General features: G+C 44.2%; 1 protein-coding gene across 1 annotated transcript in view; it reads right to left on the minus strand.

Annotated features, from left to right (window-relative positions):
- Positions 1 to 18,379, minus strand: part of syne2b (spectrin repeat containing, nuclear envelope 2b) — a gene marked incomplete at its 5' end in the record, with an annotated part of 175,557 nt that overhangs the window by 103,229 nt on the left and 53,949 nt on the right. Inside the window, 13 exons of the mRNA XM_083998509.1 lie at positions 104 to 438; positions 1,187 to 3,257; positions 4,358 to 4,602; positions 4,860 to 5,015; positions 5,612 to 5,794; positions 6,554 to 10,753; positions 10,869 to 11,042; positions 11,334 to 11,463; positions 12,126 to 12,262; positions 12,991 to 13,338; positions 14,154 to 14,318; positions 15,177 to 15,275; positions 15,775 to 15,991. Of these exons, the coding sequence (XP_083854635.1) occupies positions 104 to 438; positions 1,187 to 3,257; positions 4,358 to 4,602; positions 4,860 to 5,015; positions 5,612 to 5,794; positions 6,554 to 10,753; positions 10,869 to 11,042; positions 11,334 to 11,463; positions 12,126 to 12,262; positions 12,991 to 13,338; positions 14,154 to 14,318; positions 15,177 to 15,275; positions 15,775 to 15,991 (8,460 nt within the window). The remainder of the gene's footprint in view (positions 1 to 103; positions 439 to 1,186; positions 3,258 to 4,357; positions 4,603 to 4,859; positions 5,016 to 5,611; positions 5,795 to 6,553; positions 10,754 to 10,868; positions 11,043 to 11,333; positions 11,464 to 12,125; positions 12,263 to 12,990; positions 13,339 to 14,153; positions 14,319 to 15,176; positions 15,276 to 15,774; positions 15,992 to 18,379) is intronic.

An 18,379-nucleotide genomic window follows, 5' to 3' on the forward strand; every position in this document is an offset into this window, starting at 1 on the left:
GTTTGAAGAGGTGAAATCAATCCTAGTTTACAAATGGCCACCAGCAGCCACAGGACTTTAATTAGGAGCTGTAGAATCAGAGTTTCATGTTTGAGCCTGGTACCTGCTGAGCATCTCCAGCTGGATGTGGCCCTTGGCCTGCACGGTGGACAACTTGACCAGGAGTCGGCTCAGAACGTCCTCCAGGAGCCGCTGCACCTTCTCAGGGCACAGCTGTGAATGCAGACCCAGCTGGCTCTTGAGATGCTCCACGTTGGAGTGGAACTGCTGCTGCAGAGCCGCCAGAGCCTCCTGGGTCTCGTCCAGCCGGTCGGAGCAGAGACCAGCGGGGCCGTGCGGTGGCAGCAGAGTGGCCTCCACCTCCCCCAGGAACTGGACCGCTTGTTTCACAGCCCAGGTGTAGCTTCTCAAAGCTTCTCTGGCCTTAAAGATGCTCTCCTAAAACATCATAAATGCACAGTTTAAAGGGATAGTTCAACATTTTGGCAAATTGGCCAATTGCCATAATCCCTATAGCTTTAAGAGTAGGTTAGTTACCTTTAATTGTCGGTGCAAGCTATTTTTAGAACGGCGGAGCAGAGCCGTGAGCTGCTCAGAGCTACGCTACGGAGGCTCATGGGATTTCTTGGTTTCCCTCATCAAACTCATCAAATACACAATCCAACAACTCCACAACGCTCTGGTGGACAAGTTGTGACCTGCACATTCACCACGCTATGAGATAATAACACAACGTTACCAGACAGAGTTGTTTTAGAGGTAAATTCATGCAAAACCGCTGATGCACGTTTCCGTCAGGGACAGTTTTTCATCAAGCAGTCTCTGCATTTCCCTCTAAAACAACTCTGTCTGGTAACGTTGTGTTATTATCTCATAGCGTGGTGAATGTGCAGGTCACAACTTGTCCACCAGAGCGTTGTGGAGTTGTTGGATTGTGTATTTGATGAGTTTGATGAGGGAACCCAAGAAATCCCATGAGCCTCCGTAGCGTAGCTCTGAGCAGCTCACGGCTCTGCTCCGCCGTTCTTAAAATAGCTTTCAACGACAAATAAAGGTAACGAACCTACTGCTATGACTATATGGATTATGGCAATGGGCCAATTTGCCAAAATGTTGAACTATCCCTTAAACTACTCGAAACAACACTCTGGTTATACAATTCTAGTCCAGAAAAACAAAGGAGAACAATGCTACTTGCCATTTTTGAGTCACATTCACTCAGGACTGCATCCTTCAAGGCCGTCAGATCTTTGGATCCACTTCCTTTCATCTTTTGTTCTACAACCTCCAGCGCTCTCATTCTGGACTCCACCATCTTTTTCAAAGACAAGACTTTCTGGTATTCTCTGATGATCGCCGTGTCATTTGGCTCCAAAACGTCGAGAGTCTGTAGCTTCTGCTGGGTCCGCAGGAGGAAGGCCCGCGTGGCTTTCTTCTCCGCTTCGAGGTCCAGGTCCTTCAACAGGTTCTCCTCGACGACGGTGAGGTTGTCGCGGAGGGTTCGCTCGGAGGAATCGAGCTTCTCCTCGTTCTGTTTGAGCCTCTGCTGCTCTGCCGTCAGCTGAGCCGGGTGCAGGTCGGAGGAGATCATCTGAAGTTTGGCTCGCGCCTCCTCACACAGACACTTCATCAGGGGAAACTGGACCAGGAGGCTCTGGCAGACTTTGTACTTCTCCACCAGCTCCTCCTCACCTTTACTAGTCTGGTGGACCTGCACCTCCACGGCCTCCCTGAGGTCCTCCACGCACTGCCTCATGTTCAGGTACCGCTCGTGATCCGTGGCTTTCATCTCCAGGCTCACCATTTTGCCGTAGAGTTCAGAAACGACGGAGTGCAGCTCTGCCGTCTTCTCCCGGGGGATCCAGGGCTGCAGGAGGTCCACCTGGGCCTTCTGCTCCAGGATCGTGTGTTTAAAAGGCTCCAAAGCCTGCAAGGTCTCTCCTGTGATGGGAAACCGGTGTTTGTTTAGATCCACCAGCATCTCCTTCAGGCTTTTTTCAACAGTAACCACCGTTTTCTTGTTTGAGTCCACAGACTGGATGAGTTGGTCCAGCTCCTTCTTGCCGGCCTTCTCGCAGGTGCTGACGGCTCGGATGTCCTCCTGCAGGTTGGAGAGCTTCTCAAACAGCCGGCAGTTCTCCGTGACGCTGAGTTCAGAGGAGATGTCTTTGCTCTTCATCAACAGAGCCTCACAGACGGCGGCCTGCTTGTCGGCCTCGGCCAGCGTCTCCTCTATCTGACGAACTCTGCGGTCGAGCTCGGCGGGGCTCCTGAACTCGCCGTCCGAACTCCTGGAGGCCTCCCGGTGCAGATGAGCCACAACCCAGGAATCTAGATCGGCCATCTGCTCCGACAGCTTCTCCCTGGTCTGCAGCCCGCACTCGATCTCTCTCACGGCCTTGGCCAGCTTATCGGTGGTGGACTTGGAGATCTGTTCGAGGGATTCCAGAGAAGTGCGAACCATGGGGACTTCTTCCGCCTGGTTCAGCTGTGGCAGCAGCTCCATCACCTCCTCTGCCAGCGTCTCCAGTTGGACCTGCTTGACCATCACCTCGGACTGCAGCTTCTTCAGATCTCGGAGCTGTCGGTGAACCTCCTCGGGAAGGAGAGCCACCCTCTTCCTCCGGCCCTCGATGTCGCTCTCGGACTGCTTCGCCCAGCCGAGGCCGTCCGTCATCACCTCGATGATTTTCTCCATGATGGGGTTGCTGCTGCTCAGAGTCTGGGCGGAGACGAGCTCCTCTATGTGGCTCAGTTTGTCTTCGACCGTCTGAAGCCCCTGTTGGATTTCTTCTGTCTCCTTCTCCCAGCGTGAGCCGAGCAGCAGCGCCTCCGACAGCTGCTGCAGGTGGAGGTACTTCTGTTGGGCAGCTTCTACCTCTGCATTTGCCTCCATCAGCTGCTGCGCCTTCTTGCAGTTCCACTGAGTGACTGCAGGCGACTTAACTTCAAGGTCTTTGTTGAGGTTCTCCAAGTGTTCCCGGAGACCTAATATCTCAGACTGGAGGCTGCTGGTCTCGTGGAAGTGGACCTTTGTGTGATGCAGCATCATCTCGACAGTCCTCTCCAGGCTTCTCCACTTCTCCTGCAGGTTCTTCTGCCTGGTCTGTGCAGCTGCACGCTCAGACTGGCTGAGGTGGGGGCTCAACTTGGTATAAGTCATCAGTAAGTCCCCAAACACTGACTGGTTCTCCACCATACTTCTCTGTAAGGAGCTCAACTGCTCTGCCTCCCCGGAGACGCTCTGATCTGGGGACCTGAGACAACAACAGTACAGTCATTACATGGTTGGTTTACTATGAAATAATGCAAATACTGTATAATGCAAAATTAAAGCTACTCTCTGTCTGTGTTCAAAGGTTTTGCCTCAACACAGAAGTCCAAGTATGATTTGCAAGATGTTTGTAAATTTGTTGTACAAAGAGACTAAAAGGAGATGTACATCTGTTGTTTGAGTTAAACTATGAAATGACGCCAACATGGATTTATAAATGCGTAGTTCATTTTTGGTTTTCCAAAAAATGGTATGCAGGACAATTTTTGAAGGTTACAAATGTTAATTTTTATGTTTTTTTTGTTCTCTGTTATGTAATAATTTCTTGTCTACTCTATATTTAATTACTGTTAACTTTGTTGGTTATGATCTTTTTCTGGTTTAGTTTCACTTTTATGTTTGTTTGTTTGTTCCTATATTGTAAGAATGCTGGGTAGCTTAATTTGCTATGTACTGTAGGACAGGCATTAAAGGGATAGTTCACCCAAAGATTTGCGCCGGCGTCAGTGCAAATCGCGAGCTCGAGATTTGGACGGACCAGGAAGAGCAGTGCTGGGAGCTTCCGCTACAAACAAGCTTAAAATATAGACTTATTTCATTTTTCTCGGAACAATTTCTCATGTCGGGGCTTCAATACAAGAGGGACATTACAGACGAGCAGCATGGAGGTATTTGGATGTTTTTTGGTGTGTCTTTTTGGACGAAGAAAAGTGAGCTCCGTTCGCTACCGTCATATGGACATGCAGTGCTGCACGGAGCCCCGCTGTAACTCAGAGAAGCCACGGAGGACTCTGAAACTTCTCCCAGCCCTTAGTCCACATGAGGGGGAGGAGATAATGAGTGAGATTTGAATTTTGGGTGAACTATCGCTTTAACCATAAGAATTATGCTTCTGCCTGTGCCTTTTCAGTCACTACCTTGTTGATAAAGGTAAAGTACCTTTACCTTTTATAATGTTTGTAGTGTTGATAGTTGTTGTGTTATGTGATGACTGAATAAAGAATTTAATCGTCATATCTGCAGCATTTGTGTCTTCAAACATCTTTAAGATTCACGTTCCATCCTCCAACTCATCAAACTCACTTTTTCACAGCGTCCAGTTGTGCTGTCTGTGTGTCCAATGTGGTCTCAGCTCTTTGTGTGTGTCTGCAGTAATCGGTGCAGAGCTGCAGCTGGGCCTCTTTGCTCTGGATGACAGCGGCTGCATCCTGAGCAGCGGCGCTCCACTGATCCTCTGCGTGCTCCAGCGTGTCCCCGCTCCCCCCACCATCAGCTCCTCTCCGCCGGGACAGAGAGGACACCTGCTCCTGGGTCGTCTCCCTACACCGCTGCACACAACATCATTCAAAACTTGTGTTAAATGAGATTATCTGATGATTACTACACAAGTGGTTTCATATAGTTACAACCGTACAAGAAGAATGTTGCACAACTGCTTTGGCAGATGTGTTTGTTTTTCCTGGAGGCATTTTGGCATTATTACATAGGTATTCGCAACCCAAAGCCCAACTCAATAAACTCCGTCTATAAATTCAGCTGCTGCCATAAATCACTGATAATGTCTCGGATGAGTCATGCTGCTCACCTGAGCCTCCTCCACCTGCTGGGCCATGGCCTCCAGGCTGAGCTCAGCCGGCCGATTCTTGAGGCTCAACACTTTGGATACCAGTCTGCTCAGACTAGCATCGAGATCTGTGGTGGATGCAACCAAAGTCTCTGGAGAATCTTCCAGTGATTTACCCTGGAGACAAGGAGACACATCGAAGTTTGTAGTTTCAAAATTCAGTTTAAAAAAACACAAATGTTTGTACCTTTTTGCTAATCCAAGGTCTGACCAAACAACACACAACACACCAAAAAACATCCAAATACCTCCATGCTGCTCGTATGTAATGTCCGTCTTGTATTGAAGCCCCGAAATGCGAAATTGTCCAATTCTGACGAACCGGGAAGAGGACGGACCCTCGTTCGTCCAAATTGGACGGACCGGGAAGAGGAGCTTCCGCTACAAACAAGCTTGAAATATAGACTTATTTAATTTTTTTCGGGACAATTTCGCATTTCGGGGCTTCAATAAAAGACGGACATTACATACGAGCAGCATGGAGGTATTTGGATGTTTTTTGGTGTGTCTTTTTGTTACGAAGACAGTTGGTATCCATTTGCAACCGTTATATGGACATGCACTGCTACTTTAAATAGCCCAAAATAACCCAATAATAACCATGAGCTCATAGCTTTACATTCCAAATGCCTGAGCTGACTGTTTCTAACTTTAGCGGCTCCTGGTGGTGGAATCAAGAAGCCACTAGCAGCTGCAGAGATTATTCCTAATACCTCCATAAGTTGAGAGCGGGGTCCCGTCCCTGGTAGCAGCTGTGTTTCTGTGAAGATGCTGCTCATCAGAGAGACCTCCTCAGTCGTCACATCACTTTCTTTTGCTTTGTTTTCCAGAGGAATGAATCCCTCCGCCTGGGTAACTTCATCTGGGATAACGTCAGTTGACGATTTGTGAGCCGCCTGCAGCGAAACAGATACCTTGTGAGCACAGTGCACCTGCTTCTATTGTGGACATTAAACACCGGTATTAATGCTGGAAAAATTCTGACTTACAATTATCTACTGTTTCAGTTTAGTAAAGAAAATAACAGTTTTTTTTCTTTGTGGAAACACGTCAGTCCAGTTTGCATCATAACAGAAAGTGCAGTGAGTGTATTATTCTCAGTGAGCTTCTCAGTGAGGCAGCTCATATTCCTTACCTTCAGCACTGAAACCTTTGTTAACACAGGTAATAAATGCCTTAGGATTATGTTCTTGGCTTTTAGAAATAGAAATAGAAATGGAAATAGAAATTTACATAAGTTTAGATAGGATAAGATAAGATAGGATACGATAGGATAAGATAAGTTTAGATAGGATATGATAGGATAAGATAAGATATGTCTTTTTATTGATTCCACTTATGGGAGCATTAAACAAGAGGCATTATATACAGTTTCTTACAAAATATTTAGGAAAATATGTGTACAATAATATAAAAAAATATTTAAGAAGAACATATACAATGTTGCTTGTACAGAAAGGTAAATATTGCAGGTGTAAACATGCAGACTGAGCATAATGGGTGGCGTCTGTATGTGAGCTCCCTGGAGCAAGAAAACCATGTTAATCCTCTTCTCTCGGGATTTTGTTTTCTCTCTGTTCATGCAACCTGTGTTCCTAGTGTGTTATTTCAGCTGCATGCGGCTATTTTCTACCGTCCATCCAATCCGGTCTTACCTGTGGCGACCCAACGTCCTCCTTGTTTTCATCTTCTGTCTTTTCCGATGCATCAGACAGGAACTCAGTCCAGCTCTCTTGCACCACGTCCACCCTGATCGTCTTTGCTGCAGTCTCGTCAGGCTGAACGTCTGTTGTTTCTTTACTCGTCTCAAGCTCAGTGGTTGAGTCCATCCTTGGTTCCTTTTCCGTTGTGACAGTTGTGATTTCTACCTTTATAGCAGATTCTCTGTCCTGGTTCTGGGGTTTATCACCAACCTCATGCTCCTCACGGTTTGTCTGTACATCAAGTTGTAAAACACACACCTGAGGCTCCATGTGGATCTTCTCTGTTATACAAGACTTTTCATCCAGGCTCTTGGCTGCATCGTGCAAACCTTGTGTTGATGCGTCTTGAGTCCCATGTTCGTTAACCTCTGTGGATTTGTCCAGTGTGGTCTCTGAGAGCTCTAGCTTAGTTTCAGTTTGAGTTGTTTTGACTGTGGCCTGCTCATATAGGCTTATTTCTATAAATTCTGTCCCTGTCTCGAATTGTGAGATCTCAGAAACTGTTAAATGGGGTTGAGGAGAGTCCTTTGGAGCCACCTTGTCTTGACATTCAGTACTGCTTTCTTGCAACTTCATCACAGTCACCTCCACTGCAGCCGTCTCTGGTTGAACATCAACACTAGTCTTATCTTTGTTTTCTGTCACTCTTTCACTCTGGATACTTGTCTGAACAACATGTATTGTCGGTTCCTTTTCTCTTGAGGCTGATGATGTGTGTTCGTGATACTCTGGAGTGGTCTTTATGTCCAGTTGCAGAACATGCACCTCAGGCCCCATGTGGATTGTCTCCGTTGTAACAGGCTTTTCCTCCAAGCTCTGGGATGTTTTGTCCACGACTTGCATCAACAGCGTATGGGGCGGCTCCTCATCACCATGTTCTTCAACCAGTTCGGGATCTTCATGTGTTGTTCTAATGAGCTCTATCTGAGTCTCTGTTTGGCTTGGAATGACCATATCTTGCTCAGTTAGGCTTATTTCTATAAATTCTGCCCCTGTCTCATGTGATGGTGACGTATCAGAGGCACTAGACGGGGGCTGAGTGATGTCCCTTTGAGCAACCTTGTCTGGACATTCGGACGTCCTTTCTGGCTTGGTCGTCTTCACTGCACCAATTTCTTTGTCTTGTCCTTGTCTTCCTGTCTCTATGGGTGTTTCCTCTGAGGTTTCAGTGAGCGTCAGCTGACTCAAACATTCACTTAGTTCCATCATTTCTTGCTCAGGTGGGCTTATTTCTGCCACTTTCGGGGTTATTTCTGCCTCTTGAGGCTGTACCACTGGCTGAACTGGCTTTGTCTCATGTGTCTGGGTAAATCCTATGTCTGGCAAATCAAGGAGCAGATATCTCCTCTGAACCTCTGGTGTGTCTCTCCATAACTTGGCAATGTAATCTACAATGAGGGGTGTGTCCGTAGGCTCAGCGGAGCACGGTTCTTGTGTCTGAGGTTGTTCTGTGACCAACTCCAAAGTCGTGGCAGCTTTCACACTGTCAAGGTCTTCCATGGTTTCTTTAGTTGCTACATCAGTAGGTCTTTCAAGGGCAGAGTCTGGCTCTGGAGCTGTAGGTACTTCAACCTCGCTTGACTTTCTTCTGGGTGGTATGAGTTGAGGTTCTTCCACAATGGCAACTTCAGTTTGCTCCATAGAAAGCAAAGTGGACCTCTGTTGGTCATCTTCCATTTTCTTAACCTGCTCCTTGTTTGCAGATTCTTGGGAATCGGGTTGAGGAATCTTTTCTATTGCCAAAACCTCTGAAGTTGAAGATGTCTTCTGACTGTCAAGCTGTTCCTTGGACTCTGTCTGGTCCATGGAAGAAGTTTTAAGGCCCTTTGACTTTCTTTTGGGTGGAGAAAGCCTTCCTTTTTCCTCAACAGTAATTTCAGTTGTTGCTGTGACCTCCTCTGGAATCAAAGATGGCGTCGGACTCTGAAGCTCTTCTTCTGGTTTTGTCAGATCTGTAGCAGCAAGTTCTGGAGAAGGTTTGAGGTCCTTTGACTTTCTTTTGGGTGGTGAAAGCCTTCCTTTTTCCTCAATAGTAATTTCAATTTCAGTTGTTGCTGTGACCTCCTCTGGAGTCAAATATGGCATCGGACTCTGAACCTCTTCTTCTGGTTTTGTCAGATCTGTGGCAGCAAGTTCTGGAGAAGGTTTAAGGTCCTTTGACTTTCTTTTGGGTGGTGAAAGCCTTCCTTTTTCCTCAACAGTAATTTCAGTATCAGTTGTTGCTGTGACCTCCTCTGGAATCAAAGATGGCATCGGACTCTGAAGCTCTTCTTCTGGTTTTGTCAGATCTGTAGTAGCAAGTTCTGGAGAAGGTCTAGGACCTTTTGACTTTCTCTTTTTTTGGGAAAGAATTCCTTTTTCCACAACGGTAATGTCCACTGGTTCTGTGAACATCTCTGAAGCTGTAGAGAACATCTGACTTTGAGGCTCTCCTTTGGCCTCCTCTGGAATCAAAGATGGTATCGACCTCTGAAGCTCTTCTTCTGGTTTTGTCAGATCTGTAGTAGCAAGTTCTGGAGAAGGTTTAAGGTCCTTTGACTTTCTTTTGGGTGGAGAGATCTTTCCTTTCTCCTCAACAGTAATTTCAGTTGGCACTGGCACCACCTCTGGAGTCAAAGTTGGCTTTGGACTCTCAAGATCTTCTTCTGGTTTTGTCAGATCTGTAGTAGCAAGTTCTGGAGAAGGTTTAGGACCTTTTGACTTTCTCTTAGTTGGAGAAATCTTTCCCTTTTCCACAACAGTACTTTCCATTCGTGCTATGACCACTTCTGGAGCTGTAGATGGCATCTGACTGCCCGGCTCCTCTTCTGGCTTTTTCAGCTCTGTGGCAGCAAGTTCTTGGGAAGGTTTAAGATCCTTCGACTTTCGTTTGGGTGGAGAAATCTTTCCTTTCTCCTCAAGATTAATTTCAGGTGACGCAGTGACCATTTCTGGAGTCAAAGATGGCTTCTGGCCATCAGGGCCTTCCTTTGGTATAACCTTAGTTTCCTCCATACTAGCAGCTTCAGATATTTTACTATCAGGCTCTACCATGGCCTGTGTTTCCTGCTTGTGAGGAAGCTCTGGAGAAACCTTTGGACTTTTCCTTTTTCTTGTGGCTGGTGAGGGCTTACTTACTTCAAGAAGAGAAAGTTCAACTGCACCCATGATTGCCTCCCCAGTTGAAATAGTCTTCACACTTTCAAGTGCTTGTCTAGTTTCCTTACACTCAGTAGTCACAATGAGGGGTGTGTCTGTCGGCTCAGCGGAGCACCGTCGTTGTATTTGAGGTTGTTGTGTGACTATCTCCAAAGCTGTGGCAGCATTCATACTGTCAAGTTCTTTCCTGGTTTCTTTAGTCCCCATGTCAGTAGGTCTTTCAAGGGCAGAGTCTGGCTCTGGAGCTGTAGGTATTTCAACCTTGCTTGACTTCCTTCTGGGTGGTATAAGCTGAGGTTCTTCCACAACGGCAACCTCAGTTTGCTCCATGGAAAGCAACGTGGACCTCTGTTGGTCATCTTCCATTGGAATAGCCTTAGTTACATCCATAATAGCTATGCTACTATCAGGCTCTACCATGGCCTGTATTTCCTGCTTGTGAGGAAGCTCTGGAGAAACCTTTGGACTTTTCTTTTTTCTTGTGGCTGGTGAGGGCTTACTTACTTCAATAACAGAAAGTTCAACTGCCTCCCCAGTTGAAGTAGTCTTCACACTTTCAAGTTCTTGTCTAGTTTCTTCATACTCAGTAGTCACACCAATCACAAGTGTTCTTTCTTCAATGACAACACTTATATTTTGGTCACTGGAACTCAAAGAAAGTCTTTGAACTCCAGGTTCTTCTTCCAATGTCTGAGGTAACTCAGTGTCAGCAGGTTTTAGAGGAAGTTCTGTATACTTTGACTTTCTCCTGGGTGGTATGACTTTACTTTCTTCGATTGTGGTTTGCTCCTCACCAGTAGTTTTTGCATCTTCCAAGACTACTGGCTCAGTCTGCATGGCCTCAGCTGAAACTGACCATACATCTTCAACAGATATGGATTTTTCTGTTAAGGAGGACGTTTTTTCAAGTTTTACCTGTTGTTTTTTCTCCGGTGCTTGTTTGCTTTTTCGTGGTGGCGCCACGACAGAGGGTTGAATGTCTTGCAATTTTTGTTTCTTCTTTTCATCGAGTTCCTTGAATGAAAGGATAAAATGGCACTGATTACTGTAAAGTTGGCCAGTTCCCAAATAATACACAAAATATTTAATATTCATTATGAAATTGAACTCCAAATATTTAATTACATACCTTTAAGCTGTGGTTTAGAGAGTCTTTATGCACTTCTGCGTCTTTGAGTGTCTGTGAACACTCTTTCTCCAGTTTCTCAAACAAAGCCGGTGTCAGACAATCTGTTAGAAACCGCTGGTGAGAAAGTGCCTCCCGCAGGCCGATCTGCAACTTTTCACCTTCCTCTAATGTCACCTAAAACCAGGAGGAAAAAGTGTGAAAGCGATGACAAATCTTCGTGTGAAACATCATCAGCAAATGGATCACACGTTGCCAGGTGAGTGTAAATAAGCCGCTGCTAAGTGCTCCACAGAGCTGAAAGGTTTCACCTCGCAAATCCCTAAACCCTCTAACCTTTCTTAAATAGACTCTCATTATAATTCCAACAGGATGCCCCTGAGCAAAACACTGACAGCATTTACTATGCAGCAGGAAGGGTGTTAACTGAAAGTATCTGTCAGCAAAGAAGTGAAAGCATACAGAAACCTGCAAAGAAGAAACCGAGTCCGATGGTTCGCTGTGGTTCCACTGCTGCACGGCATGAAGGGAATCCGTCAGGCAGCGAGCTGTGTTCGTAGAGCAGGTAGCCTGATGCTCACTCAGCCGGGATTTTAGACTGTGGACAGAATTACTCTCACATTTCAGTTAACGCAACATCAAGGCTGAAAATTTTCAAACCTGTAAGACCAAGACAAGGGAATAAAGCACTGGCTGAGATATATGTTGCATGGTATTTACTTGCATCATTTTAGCTGAGATAAAAATGAAATCTATATGAATTACTTTTTTAGCATCAAACATCATCAAATAACTGATTGAAAACATTCTTTTGACCCAACAACAACAACAACAACAACAGCAGCAACAGGAAAAGGTTTGTATTTAATTGAAAGTCCTTCGTTGGATCAAGAAATCAGGTATTGGATAAGAAGTAGACATCTCTGGAAGCCTCAAATAGGTTGTAGATGAAGAGGAGCTCTGTGTTTACAAGTGAAGAGCAGAATGACCCACTCTGCCTTGTTCCAGGTATGTCGGAATAATCGAAAACTAAATCGAAATAGAAGAATCCCAGCTGAGAACTCAAGTCAGCCACAGTTCAAAAAAAGGCTCCAGTGGAAAAGTGGACAGATGGTGCTGCATCTCCACCTGAGTTCATCGGGCTCAAGTGGCTTCGAGAATATATGAATCAATCAATAAGTAGTAATAATAGTGCTGCTGCTGACCGTCTTTTGACCTGAGTAACAACAAGAAAATAATAATAATCAGGTGTTCAGTTACCTGTCATGTTGCTGACACAAAGAGTCGACCACACTGACGATCTCTGCTGGCAGCTCCGTGGTGGCGGGTGTTGGCTTCACGTCCCGATGGAGATCACCAAGTTTCACACCCAGATCTTCTAGTGAATTCTCACAGTTCTAACACAACAACAACACATGAGTCAGGTATATTCTACACTGCACAACTCAGAAATATTATGCATTAAACGGATAGTTCACCCAAAATTCAAATTTCACGCATTATCTACTCACCCTCATGTTGACTAAGGGCTGGGAGAAGTTTCAGAGTCCTCCGTGGCTTCTCTGAGTTACAGGGGGTCCACGCAGCAGTATTTGTCCATATAATGGTTGTGAATGGTGCTCACTTTTCTTCGTCCAAAAGGACACACCAAAAAACATCCAAATACCTCCATACTGCTCGTCTGTAATGTCCCTCTTGTATTGAAGCCCAGACATGCGAAATTGTTCCGAAAAAAATTAAATAAGTATATGTTTCAAGCTTGTTTGTAGCGGAAGCTCCCAGTGTCTCAGTTCACTGCTCTTCCTGTGTCAGTGCAAATCTCGTGTGATTTGCACTGACCGGCGGAACAATTTCTCATGTTGGGGCTTCAATACAAGAGGGACATTACAGACGAGCAGTATGGAGGTATTTGGATGTTTTTTGGTGTGTCGTTTTGGACGAAGAAAAGTTAGCACCATTCACAACCATTATATGGACAAATACTGCTGCGTGGACCCCCCCGTAACTCCGAGAAGGCACAGAGGACTCCGAAACTGATCACAGCCCTTAGTCGACATGAGGGTGAGTAGATAATGAGTGAAATTTGAATTTTGGGTGAACTATCCCTTTAATAATTAGTAATAACCTGAAGGCTGTGCCAGTGCTGCAGGAGTTGCATCATGTTGTTCTGCGGTTCGCTGTAGCTGAGCGCCTGGTCCAGAGAGCGCAGCTCCCACTGCAGAGCCGCCGCTCTCTCCCTCAGCTCCCGGACCCTCCGGGCCGTCTGACCGTCCTGCTCCCCCAGCCGGGCCTCGCACGCCCTCAGACGCTCCCGCACCTCCTGCTCCGAGGCGGCGCAGAGGCTGTGGAGGTGGCTGACCTCCAGGCTGAGGGCGTCGCGGCCGCCCGCGGTGCACAGGCTCAGCAGGTTGTCTCTGGCTGAGTCCAGCTCCTTCATCTCCCTCTGCTCCCTGCCCACCGTCTGCAGCAGAGCCTGGTGGTCCGGATTATTATAGGTTATATTTACATAAGTGTTGCTCATGCTGTGACTACTTGATGTCTTGCATCTGCATTGCACTTTGTTAAAGGGATAGGGATTCAATATTTTGGCAAATTGTCCCATTGCCATAATCCCTATAGTCATAGCAGAAGGTTTGTTACCTTTAATTGTCGGTGCAAGCTGTTTTTAGAACGGTGGAGCAGAGCCGTGAGCTGCTCAGAGCTACGCTACGGAGGCTCATGGGATTTCTTGGTTTCCCTCATCAAACTCATCAAATACACAATCCAACAACTCCACAACGCTCTGGTGGACAAGTTGTGAGCTGCACATTCACCACGCTATGAGATAATAACACAACGTTACCACACAGAGTTGTTTTAGAGGGAAATTCATGCAAAACCGCTGATGCGTGTTGCCTTCAGGGACAGTTTTTCATCAACAGTCTCTGCATTTCCCTCTAAAACAACTCTGTCTGGTAACGTTGTGTTATTATCTCATAGCGTGGTGAATGTGCAGGTCACAACTTGTCCACCAGAGCATTGTGGAGTTGTTGGATTGTGTATTTGATGAGGGAAACCAAGAAATCCCATGAGCCTCCGTAGCGTAGCTCTGAGCAGCTCACGGCTCTGCTCCGCCGTTCTAAAAATAGCTTGCACCGACAATTAAAGGTAACGAACCTACTGCTATGACTATAGGGATTATGGCAATGGGCCAATTTACCAAAATGTTGAACTATCCCTTTAATGATAAACTGAACATGCAAACATTTTCCAAACATAAATCCTTGTGTGTTTATGTTGTGTTCAGACCTTCAGGGTGTTGACGGTGCTGTGCAGGCCGGGTCTGTCTGATGGAGCAGCTCCCAGACCTTTCACCTGCTCTCTCAGCCAATCTTGAGCCGCCTCGTGCTGCTCCACCAGCTGAGTGCACTGCCGCTCCGTCAGGATGCCCTGCTCCAGGTCGGCCACCGCATCCTGAAAACCACAAGCCTTTGTTCAACCGCAGCTACCACCTCAACACTGTGTTAGGCAACTACAGCTTTTATTTTGAAGGAGGGAATAAGGACAGGAAATAGACAGGATTTTGGCTAGAAAAAAATGGACAACGTGACTGGCAGGTTTTCAGTTCACCAGACAAATGTTTGCTATATGCGTTTGAAATCTAGATGCAGTAAAAACTCGTCATAATCCTTCTCCTTAGACCTGTTTGCTTTCAGAAAATAGTTTTTTTTAAGATTTGCTTGTTTCAACATGTCCAACTTCTCCCGCTACTGCATGGTGTTTTGTTCCACATAGTCCTACACATTCATAAAAAATAAGATTCAGTGTTTAAAAAAAAAAAATCTATAAAATTACATGTGGAAATAGCCTATTTTAATAAAATTCTAATTGTACTTTTCTATTTTTCTTTCAGATACCCATAGGTTTTCATTGTATCATTCGATAGGACTCCATTAAGTGGCGTAAATCATCTGTTTAAATAACAAGACAAGCATGTTGTTTTGTGTTCTCTTATGTGATTTTGTGTTTTATGTTGTGTTCTGAACATAATAAGGCAGCTAACACATGATGTATGACATGTTGCAGGAATGTAAAAGACTGTATTTCTTTTTGCTGTGCTGCTTAAAATTCAAATAAAGATATTGTGGAAAAAAAATGAAAATGAAAATTGTGCTAAATGGAATATTTTCACCGGATATCTTGAGCGGAGGGGTTAAAAAATACCGGACTTCTGCAGATTTTACCGGTCAAAGTCTGGTAATTACCGGATAACGGAAACCCAGGATGGGTATGATCATGTAATATAACATTAATAAAGAGCAGTGAACTCACAGTCAGCTCTCTCAGCAGAGCAGGAATAGACTCCTGATTGGCTGCGAAGGACGGATCTGCCCAGTCTGGGTCCTGTGTGATCTCAAACAGCTCTGCAGCCTGGAGGACGGAGCAGCACGGTGAAGATGCACTGCAAAAACTCTAAATCTTTCTAAGAATATTTGTCTTATTTCTTGTCAAAATGTCTAATTTCTAGTCAAAACTAAACTCTATTCACTTAAAATAAGAATCATCACCTAAAAATGTACTTGTTTTTAGATCATTTTCACTTGTTTCAAACACATTTTCACTTGAAATAAGTAGAAAAATCTGCCAGTGAAAGCAAGTTTTTTGTGCTTGTAATAAGGAAGAAAAACTTGCTCCATTATCAGATTCTTCTACTTATTTCAAGCGAAAATCTGCTTGAAAGAAGTAAAAAGTGTCTAAAAACAAGCTGCGTTTTAATGTGAGGAGTCTTATTTTAATATAATGAGACTTGTTTTGACTAGAAACTACATTTTTGACTAGAAATAAGACAAATATTCTTGCAGTGTGGATCTTCTACTGTATCATTTTGTAGTTTTATCAAAGTTATTTAAATAAAACAACCCTGCTTTACCTGTGTGCGAAGGCCTGAGAGGACCGGGGCCAGGGCGGTGGTCTGGTCCAGCAGGGTCTGGGCCCGCTCCACCGCCTGCCTCCGCTCACCCAGACCGGGCCAGGGGAAGACGCGCGGCAGACTGGACGTCTGGTTCTGCAGCTCAGCCAGTCGGCTCTCGGCCTGGACTCGGCTGCACTGACAGGACTCGAGGCGCTGGACGACGGTCTTCAGTTCTCTGATCAGGGAACAGCAGAGGATACAGAGAAAATTAAAACTCAACCTCATTTCAAGTCATTACCTGACACACAAACACATCATCTACCACAAGTAATTTTCTGGTTTCACACTGCAAAAACTCAAAATCTTACCAAGAATATTTGTCTTATTTCTAGTCAAAACAAGTCTCATTATACTTAAAATAAGACTCATCACATTTTAAAAAGTAGCTTGTTTTTAGACACTTTTTACTTCTTTCAAGCATATTTTCGCTTGAAATAAGTAGAAAAATCTGATAGTGGAGCAAGTTTTTCATTCTTATTACAAGCACAAAAAACTTGCTTTCACTGGCAGATTTTTCTACTTATTTCAAGTGAAAATTAGTTTGAAACAAATGAAAATTATCTAAAAACAAGTTCATTTCTAGGTGACGAGTCTTATTTTAAGTGAAAAGAGTTTAGTTTTGACTAGACATGAAACATTTTGACAAGAAATAAGACAAATATTCTTAGAAAGATTTTGAGTTTTTGCAGTGCACTCAGTCATATTATAAAGACTGTTTTAGGCGAGACACTACAGGCCGTTTTCTCAAAATGAGTTTTTCCTCATACTCTGGGTGCGAAATCACCAAGACACCAAACCTTCCAGTTTTATTCCTGTCTATATTCTGAAGGTTTTTCCAAAGGGGATTGTTGATATATCATTCACAGCCTGATTTATACAACATTTTATTCCTAAAAACATGATTTTTTTTAGGGCTGGTGACAGTATTTTCTCATTTACAGAGTGATAAAAAGAGATATCCAAAATCCTCCTCTGTAAAAACTTCTGACTCTAGTATGTCAACAAAATAAAACAAGAATTTTGAAAGGGGCTTTATCCATTTTTCAGATTTCGGTTCTGGAAATGTATGAAAATTAGCGCATATTTCATCAGATATTGCCTAATTTACATGTTTAAACATAAAATTTGACAAAAATATTTGTCTTAATGCAGGTGATAAAATTGGAAAGTTTCATGGTGATATCTGTTATTTAAAATGTTTACCCTATTCACCTGTAGTGTCTCCCCTTAATTAGGGTCCGGGCAGCGCAGCTGACAGGACACTATTGTATTCCTAGGAATTCTTCTTCTTCTTCTTTCTTTCTTTCTTTCTTCCTTTCTTTCTTTCTTTCTTTCTTTCTTTCTTTCTTTCTTTCTTTCTTTCTTTCTTTCTTTCTTTCTTTCTTTCTTTCTTTCTTTCTTTCTTTCTTTCTTTCTTCTTCCAAGGAAGTCATACTTCCCATGGGTGAAAACTCACCAAACTTCACAGAAACATCCAACCCCATGCCAGATTCACTCAACTCCAAGGACATGTGGCCCCCCCTCCCAGGGGGGGCACAATAAGCGTTTAAATTTAAAAACTTTAAAAATTCCTACCAAACCAACGGTAGATGCTACAGTGTTGAAACTTCACCACAATGTAGCCTCAATACTGCTGAAACTTTTGTCCACTTAAACTTATTACAAATTATGAAGTCCATCACTCTGTTTTTTTCAATAACTGTAAAACTTTTAAAATGTATCTCCTCCCACAATTTTTGCTCAATTGACACCAAACTTGCTACAGAGCATCTCCAGACCGTCCTCCACAAAACTTGTTTCTCGGATTTTTGATTAAGCAAAAATTGAGCCTACAGTGCATGAAAACGTTTGACTGTAAACACTACTGTAAACATATACCATCAAATTCTTGATAAATACATTTTCAATCTTCCTGAAAAAAAATGAGAATATTCTGGAGTCATGGTTGATGAAGTTTAGCAAATATCAGAATTTTAACTCAAAAACTGAATTTTCTTGAACATTTTGAATTCTGCTCTCATGGGAACAACTGCAGCCAATGTGAGAGTGGAATTTATAAACATCAGATTTTCTCTTATGAAGCAAAACACTTATCATTAAAAACAAATCACCAACATTTCCATGCTGTCAAGATGCAATTTATGTATTATCAGATTTTTGTTTAGATGACTGAATTATTGACATTTTGACCATTTCATCACAACAGCTGCCCGGGCACTGGCTCACCTGAGTGGATAAATGAAGCTACACAGCAGGTCTCACTACCAGCCAATTAGCTCAGTGAGTTAGGAGCTGGTTCTTGGTGTCAGAGGATGTGAGATCGAGACCCAGCAAGGGTGATGATGATGATGATGATGATGACGGATCAAAATGTCACATGTCCTTAAGCTGTTTTGCTGTCTAAATGCAATTTATGTATTAACAGATTTTTGTTTAGATAATAGAATTTCTGACTTTCTGAAATCTGCCTTGACAACAGCTGCCCGGGCACTGACTCCCTGAGTGGATAAATGAAGCTACACAGCAGGTCTCACTACCAGCTCATTAGCTCAGCGAGTTAGGA

Source organism: Trachurus trachurus (assembly GCF_905171665.1).
Source record: "Trachurus trachurus genome assembly, chromosome: 22".
NCBI classification, from domain to species: Eukaryota; Metazoa; Chordata; class Actinopteri; order Carangiformes; family Carangidae; genus Trachurus; species Trachurus trachurus.